The following is a 7665-nucleotide window of genomic DNA, read 5'->3' on the forward strand; positions in this document are numbered from 1 at the left end:
AATCAAACGAAGTTTAACTTAACCACTAGCTAGCTTGGTATATTAGGCCTAGAAATATGTATATATTCTTTTCACACGGTTGCTGACATCTTCTAATTAAGCACTCAAAAAATGTATATGATTGCCTAAGAAGGTTACAATCCAAGACAACTAATGAACTAGCTATGTCCAATAGGTGCAAGTGTTGCAAATAATGCCCATTCCGATGCTTAGAAAGCTTCCAAATCTTGTTATTGCCGGTGGCCAATCACAATAATGCAAATAACAAAAAAGTAAACCTTTCGGATTACGACTTTTTTAAGAAAAAATCTAAGAAGTCAACAATTTTTATGTTTTGTGACTAATATTTAATTATTAAAAAAAGAATGAATAATTTTTTATTATTAAATATAATTTTACATCATTAAAAATATTATTAATAATAAATTAATAGTTATAAAATACAAAAATTACTCCCTTTTAACATTCTTACTTTTTTTTAAGTTGACATCACAATTAGTCTTCGAAGTTCGAAAACCCTCACGCGGAAACTCACACACATGCGTGATCCTCTATATACAATATACAAAAGCAAAAATACAAAAAGGCATAGCCCCCTTTACTTACTCATTTTCATAACTTTGACCAACTCAAATTATTAAACACAATTACAAACCCCCTCTCCTCTCTATAAATACCACTACCTCACATCGCATTTCACATCACCAACACAATATCACATACATTTTCTATCTCATTCATCCTTAACATACAATATAAACAACTTTAATTTCTCAACTCATCATCATCATACTAGCTAGCTATTTGTGCTTGATATTCATTCCTTAGTTACCAAAATAACAATGGAGGGTGTTTTCAACAACAAAAAGTTCATTCTCGTGTTTGTTTTTATGCTTGGCTTGTGTATTGGTATCACCACAGTGCATGGCCAAGGTACCCGAGTAGGGTTCTATTCAAGAACTTGTCCTAGAGCCGAGTCCATTGTGAGGTCCACGGTTCGATCCCACGTTAACTCGGATCCTACTTTGGCCGCTAAAATTCTTAGAATGCACTTCCATGATTGCTTTGTCCAAGGCTGCGACGGTTCTATCCTCATTTCTGGCCCTGCCACCGAGAAAACGGCATTTGCAAACCTCGGACTTAGAGGGTACGAGATTATTGACGATGCAAAGACACAACTCGAGGCTGCCTGTCCCGGTGTTGTGTCTTGCGCAGATATCCTCGCCCTTGCTGCTCGTGACTCCGTCGTTCTGGTAATTACAAAGTCCCGTTGTGGTAGAATTTATGACAAAATGAAAATTTACTATCAAAGTGGACTTCACCTGAAATTAATAACTAAGAGCTGTTAAATGATTTGACTGATTTGACTAAATTCTCATCTAACGACTCCCAACTATTAACTTCACGTGAAGTAGATTGCACCTGATTATTTTTTATTATTAATTCAATTTTTATAGTTTAAAAATTTAACAATATACTTTTTGTTTATATTTTTAAATATTGATAATTGTCTACCATTTTTCGGGATGAAATAATTTTTTGCAGATTAATAAGAAAATAATTAATTTATAATATCCTAATATTGTGTGTTTACATGCAGAGTGGTGGATTGAGTTGGCAAGTGCCAACAGGACGCAGAGATGGGCGCGTATCGCAAGCTTCAGACGTAAGCAACTTGCCAGCACCTTCAGACTCGGTTGATGTTCAGAAACAAAAGTTCGCAGCCAAGGGACTCAACACACAAGACCTTGTTACTCTTGTAGGTGGACACACCATTGGAACTTCGCAATGCCAATTCTTCAGTAACAGATTGTTCAACTTCAATGGAACTGCTGCTGCTGACCCTGCCATTGACCCTTCATTTGTTTCAAATCTACAAGCACTGTGCCCTCAAAACACCGGTGCTGCAAACCGTGTTGCACTCGATACCGGAAGCCAGTTCAAATTTGATACGTCTTACTTCTCTAATCTCAGGAACCGTCGTGGAGTCCTGCAATCTGATCAAGCACTATGGAATGATCCTTCCACAAAGAGCTTTGTGCAAAGATATTTGGGCCTAAGAGGCTTTCTTGGCTTGACATTCAATGTTGAATTTGGAAAGTCTATGGTTAAGATGAGCAACATTGGGGTCAAGACTGGCACTGATGGTGAAATCCGCAAGATTTGTTCTGCTTTTAACTAATGAAATGTTTGTTTAAGTGTATCATAGGTATATTTGTTAGTCTTATTGATTTTTTTTTCTTTGTTTATTGTTTCTCTATAAGAGAATCAATTTCCAAGTGTAAAAGTTCCAATAAATAATATCACATGTTTTTTATTACATTATTGTTTACTCTTAAGGCCAATGCTACTGTATAGATATCATTATTGTTACAGGCAATTAGACAAACTCCAATATCATTTCAACACTTCAAATTTATATCTATAGAAATTTTTTGGTCATTTATCCAGTAACATTGGCCTACTCTTAAATGTCTTTCTATACGAATTATGGTACACATCTTTTGCTTAATAACTAATTCTAACCTTTCTAAAGTTGTTGAGAGGCTAAAAATGAGATAAACGTGCATAAATCAGTGTTTTGCTGGCTGAATTACCTTTTTCTTTTTTATTTTTTTTATTTATCAAAGAGACTTATATTCGCAACCTTTTAGATGAGTATGGGGAAGACATTTGAGTTATAACTTATTTGCGCGGGCCGAATTACTTAAATGAATATAAAAATGAATTTTTTTTATAGAAGAATACTAGTAGTTAATATTAATTTAAATAGAATGCAAAATGGAGATATTTAAATGAAACATAAGTACATTCACTACATTGTACATAAACCAATGAAAAGAATAAATTACCTGACTTCATTCCAATTTTTATTATAATTTTTTGTAAAAAGCATCTGGGCCGGAATGGACTCAATTGGGCCTGGTTACTGTTGAGTTGCTGCAGGATTGGTGAATGGTTATGTCGCCTGAGAGCTGAGAGCTGAGTCTGAGAGAGAGAGTGAGAGTGGCATTCCCTCAATTCCGACTCCAATGGCAGCCTCTGCTCTCTCCAATGCAATCCTCTCTCCCGTTTCTCCTCCTTCTCAATCTCTTTCCTCTAAACCCAAAACCTCACTTGTCAAATTCCCTAACCCCAGATCTAAACCCTTCATAGCGCTTTGTTCCTCTGATTCCGATGCTGCTCCTAATCATGATGCTACCCCCATTGAATTAAGTATGCTTCCCTTCTCTATTTCATTATTCATATTCATCTTGCCTTTCTTCTCACTCTTCCCCCCTTCTCGCAGGGTATCCCGCATTCCCAACCGTCATGGACATCAACCAGATTCGTGAGATTTTGCCCCACAGGTACGCTACCTACCTCTCCCTAAACTTCTTTTTAATATTTGGGATTAGGGTTTATCTAACTTGATAAGTACAGGTTTTTGAACCTTTTACTTGATAAATGTAAAACAAATGCATTGGAAGTTTGAATTTGTATGTTTTCTATAAAAATTTCCTTTATTGGTAACCTTAAGGTCACATGTTCCTTTCTGAAATTGTGTTTCATACTTTATTCCTTGTGATTTTTGTGCCTTTGTTTCTCTTCTTGTTTATATTATAACTAACTAACTGTCTGCAATGGTATGGTGGGATGTGGGAAGTTCAGGTTTCCTTTTCTTCTGGTAGATAGAGTGATTGAGTACAACCCTGGAAAGTCTGCAGTTGCCATCAAGAATGTAACCATCAATGACAACTTCTTCCCCGGCCACTTTCCCGAAAGGCCAATCATGCCTGGTGTTCTAATGGTTGAGGTAACTAAACTGTACACTCTATGCTTCGCACTTACTTTTATTGTGAAACCTATTCCATATTTTCTTTGAAGCATAGGAGGAGTAAATGTGTAGGGTAACCAGGGTTTATGAATATTAGGCCTCATCTTTATCTCATTTGGAAAAAAAAAATAAATGGAAATACCAGTCTGTTACAAGAACCTCTTTTAGCTACTCTACAGTGACTTGCTGGTTTTACTTGGAACTTCATTTGCCTAAGCATCTTGGTTCTCAAAAATGCTCTCTTCTATTGATGTATGCTGGTGTGGTGTTTGCACCAGATATTTACTGCAATAGAGTCATGTATATGCCTATATGGGCTGCAACAGTACCAATAAATGAGAACAACCTCCTGATTTGCCTACACATTGATGGATCAAATGCTTGTTACTAGACCAAAAGCTATAGTTGTTAGCAAGGGTGCAATTTTATTTCCTTATACTTTATTATAATTGCAGCTTGCATAAGAGGTTGCATCCATTACATTAAACCCTAAACAAGTGAAAAATCAAAGATTTAGGAGTTGAATTAGTTGTAGATGCTTATGAAGAGTAAATACACTCTTGCTTGCATGGCCAATAATGCAATAAAATGAATTTTAGGTCGAGTAGGGAGGAAGTAGAAGTAGCAGACCCCTTTGTGAATGTGCAGTGTCTTTGGTATTTCATTTTTCCTTATTTTTGTTGGAGTAGTTATCTTACTTTTTCAGTCATGGTAAGTGCTCTTCCATTGAGGTTCCCACTTCTGAAGGTCCTTGAGAGTAGAGAATGTGATAAGAGAAGCATCTGGTGTTTGTGACTTAGAGTTATCTGCTAAGTTTCAGAAGAAGCTTTTTGTGCAAAAGCATTTCTAAATTTCTAGATGACTATTCAATGACTAAATTTCTACATTTGAATCTTGAGCAACATCTCTTCTAATTATTGGTTTGATGGCTGGGAATTAATTGTATGAAGAGGTGTACCAAAAAGAAAAGGAAGAGCAAGTCTTGTATGCTTTCTTTTATACTCTGCTTTTAAAGTTGGTGATAAATGTGAGAGATCTTTTGCTGCAGGCAATGGCACAAGTTGGTGGTTTGGTCATGTTGCAACCTGATGTGGGAGGCTCTCGTGAAAACTTCTTCTTTGCCGGAATAGACAAAGTGCGATTTCGTAAGCCTGTGATTGCAGGAGACACCTTAGTCATGAGAATGACACTTATTAAGTTGCAAAAGCGATTTGGAATAGCAAAGATGGAAGGGAAGGCATATGTTGGAGGCGAAGTTGTGTGTGAGGGTGAGTTCTTGATGGCTACTGGCTCGGGAGGGAGTGAATAGTTAGACATATCCCTTCCAACTAGAATAGAGTTGATTTTGCTGCGTGTCTTTTGAATTTTGATTAAATGCTTCTGCGTTTGAATGCAGAACTTTGTGAACGCCTATTTATGTATTTTCCATGAAATCTATCTCAATATCTTGTTCTTATGATTATGTTTTGTTTTCTGTGATTCACGAGCAGCTGAAGATAGCAGCATGTAACGTTATGTTCTCTTATTCAAATTTGTTGCATTGTTTCATATTTTCCCCATTTACTTTCATGCAATCCAAAGTTTCAAACAATCATTGCAACTTGGACCCGCAGAGAGATGAGCAAGCTCGTATCTTTCACCACAACAGATTTGGTAAAGAGAGTAAAATGCTAGTCTTTATGCAATTGCTACATTTCAAATCATGCTAGTCTTTATGCAATTGCTACATTTCAAATCATACACATGGGGAATCATCTAATATTAAAAGCATATGATATGATTTGAATTTGTTGTGAGGGAGCACATTGGCTCTACACAAGGCAAAGGTTCATGTTCAACATCAATCTAGCTTCTCAATTCAACTATCTACACGAATTGGTCCAAGTTTACAAGCCAAGAGCACCAAGGGGAGTCTTCCCTTGACCAGCCTCAAAGTAGAAAATCAGCATAGCCAACATGGCAATCCTTGCATGCTTAATTTCAGCCAATTTGAGCCTTTCAAGCTTCTCTCTGTCTGGAATGTAAACGCCATCCTTGATGGTGCCAGCAAGTCCCAAAGGGTCAAAGAATTTGCCACCAGGGTAGCCTTGATCACCGGTGGCATTGGCAAAGTTCTCCGCTGTTCTTGACCATGGAGTGGCCCATTCCACTGACTGTGAATCAGGGTTGAAGAAGTCCACCCATCTCTTGCTCTCAACCCAACCCATGAGAAGCAACTGAGTGCCCAGTAGTGAACCAAAGGAGAAAGGAGCAATTGCATTGGGGTCAGCTCCAGCCTCAAACCATGGAACTCCACTCCATGCCTGGCCAACAAAGATTCCCACAACTGCAGCCATTGCCCACCTTCCATGAATGAGTTCAGCTTCTCTATACCATTTCAGGAATGCTGGGTCCTTCCCTAGGCCTAGTGGGTCAAAACCATAGTCACCAGGTAGCCTGCAATTGAAACATTCTATTAGATGTAGAACCAATCATGCCCATTTAAGTTGTGGTTCAAGCTTTTGGAATAAATGGTTTATAATATAGTATCATAGTCTCTACAACTACATCTCTAAAGTTTAGTGTCTGTAATTAAAAAGTCTACCAAACAGTTTAAGCTTTAGAAGAATCGGTTCATGACACATTCTGAATTGAAGATGAGAGGAGAGTAAAAGGAGAGGGAAAAAGTAAGTAGATGAGGGAACTCACGAGCCGTCAAGCCATTCAGGGTCAATGAAGTTTCCACCACCTCTAACACCAGGGACCCATGATTTCTTTGGTGCAGCAGCAGCAGCTACAACATATCTTTTAGGACTAACAGAAGCACCAGCTTTGCCTGCAATAGCATTAGCAAGTAGTGTCTGGCTCCTCTTTCCTCCACAAAGGAAAGAAGATCCCAAACCGTTCAACACAGCACCAGATGTTGCAGCTGCCATCGAGACAAGGGAGAAGAACACACTGAGGCTGGTTTCAAGGTTTTGTTAGGAAGGGGAATGCAGACTTGGAAGTGATTTAATGTGTGAATGGATGCTGTGAAGTGGGAGAAAATCTAAGGGTGCTTTCATAGAAGGCCAAGTAGGACTATGAAATCTGTAGAAGAAATCTTTGAGGGTATCGTGGATAGATTACGGACCAATGAAAACTAGATCTTCATCCTCATCTCATGTTGATTCCAACCACGTGGACATTGGGACCACACACCGCTCCACCTATTTCATCTAACTTTGTTTGTGTCTTTCCTTATCTTATGCTGATGTCCATAGTATTTTGGAAGATCATTAGATCCCAACAAGACCAATTTAATGAAGTGAGATAAGTAAGGGAGCGTAAATATGTGATACTTTCATGCCTCAGAAAATGGGAATAATGCCCTTCATTTGAAGTTCTTTTGACCCAAATTCATGAAGAATAATACTAAGATTTAGTTTGGTAAAATATTTTAAAAAGATATTTGTATTTTTTAGAAGCTCAAATATTTTATTTTATATTTGATAAATTTAAAAATTTTATGTATTTTATATTTGATCAATTTAAAAATTTTAAATATTTATGTTTACAGTTTTTAAAAATTAAAAATATTTTTGAAAATACAAACAAAAGCTTAAGTAACAAAATGACCAAGTAATCTTGGCCATCTTTTAAATGACCAAAACTAAATGTATTGCTAGTTATTCTTCTATTAACCTGTTTTTAGTCATATGAAAATTTTTTTATCGAATTTATTATTTTTAGTTATATTTTTTAGTTATATGTATGCGGTCTTATTTTTAGTCATATGTTTGTGCCGTCTTACACGGATTTCTATAATCATCAACAATAATAATAAGAAATTAAATATGATCAAATAATATAAAAAAATTTAAAAATTA

The 7665-nt window shown here is 36.7% G+C and overlaps 3 protein-coding genes across 3 annotated transcripts; 2 read left to right on the forward strand and 1 right to left on the reverse strand.

The window, feature by feature from the left end:
* The first annotated feature begins 695 nt into the window (after positions 1–695).
* LOC107468737 (cationic peroxidase 2) lies at positions 696–2320 on the forward strand. The gene is made up of 2 exons (XM_016088092.3): positions 696–1253; positions 1601–2320. Exons 1-2 carry the CDS (start codon positions 843–845, stop codon positions 2180–2182), a joined length of 993 nt encoding a protein of 330 aa, XP_015943578.1. The 5' UTR covers positions 696–842; the 3' UTR covers positions 2183–2320.
* A 654-nt stretch (positions 2321–2974) lies between these two features.
* On the forward strand, positions 2975–5279 carry LOC107468592 (uncharacterized). Its single transcript, XM_016087899.3, has 4 exons — positions 2975–3216; positions 3290–3350; positions 3652–3796; positions 4866–5279. Exons 1-4 carry the CDS (start codon positions 3033–3035, stop codon positions 5124–5126), a joined length of 651 nt encoding a protein of 216 aa, XP_015943385.1. The 5' UTR covers positions 2975–3032; the 3' UTR covers positions 5127–5279.
* Positions 5280–5573: 294 nt separating this feature from the next.
* LOC107468591 (chlorophyll a-b binding protein CP24 10A, chloroplastic) lies at positions 5574–6848 on the reverse strand. Its single transcript, XM_016087898.3, has 2 exons — positions 6506–6848; positions 5574–6253 (listed from the first exon to the last, which is right to left on the reverse strand). Exons 1-2 carry the CDS (start codon positions 6730–6732, stop codon positions 5704–5706), a joined length of 777 nt encoding a protein of 258 aa, XP_015943384.1. The 5' UTR covers positions 6733–6848; the 3' UTR covers positions 5574–5703.
* Positions 6849–7665: the final 817 nt, after the last annotated feature.

This window comes from Arachis duranensis, chromosome 10, assembly GCF_000817695.3.
Source record: "Arachis duranensis cultivar V14167 chromosome 10, aradu.V14167.gnm2.J7QH, whole genome shotgun sequence".
Taxonomy (NCBI): Eukaryota; Viridiplantae; Streptophyta; class Magnoliopsida; order Fabales; family Fabaceae; genus Arachis; species Arachis duranensis.

Bases quoted from the DNA above. Each gene is read 5' to 3' on its own strand.
- LOC107468737 (XM_016088092.3), top strand. From the start codon at position 843: ATGGAGGGTGTTTTCAACAACAAAAAGTTCATTCTCGTGTTTGTTTTT. The intron at 1,254-1,600 runs GTAATTACAAAG...GTTTACATGCAG, and splicing joins CTCGTGACTCCGTCGTTCTG to AGTGGTGGATTGAGTTGGCA.
- LOC107468592 (XM_016087899.3), top strand. From the start codon at position 3,033: ATGGCAGCCTCTGCTCTCTCCAATGCAATCCTCTCTCCCGTTTCTCCT. The intron at 3,351-3,651 runs GTACGCTACCTA...TGGGAAGTTCAG, and splicing joins CGTGAGATTTTGCCCCACAG to GTTTCCTTTTCTTCTGGTAG. The intron at 3,797-4,865 runs GTAACTAAACTG...CTTTTGCTGCAG, and splicing joins CTGGTGTTCTAATGGTTGAG to GCAATGGCACAAGTTGGTGG.
- LOC107468591 (XM_016087898.3), bottom strand. From the start codon at position 6,732: ATGGCAGCTGCAACATCTGGTGCTGTGTTGAACGGTTTGGGATCTTCT. The intron at 6,254-6,505 runs GTGAGTTCCCTC...TTTCAATTGCAG, and splicing joins CCTGAATGGCTTGACGGCTC to GCTACCTGGTGACTATGGTT.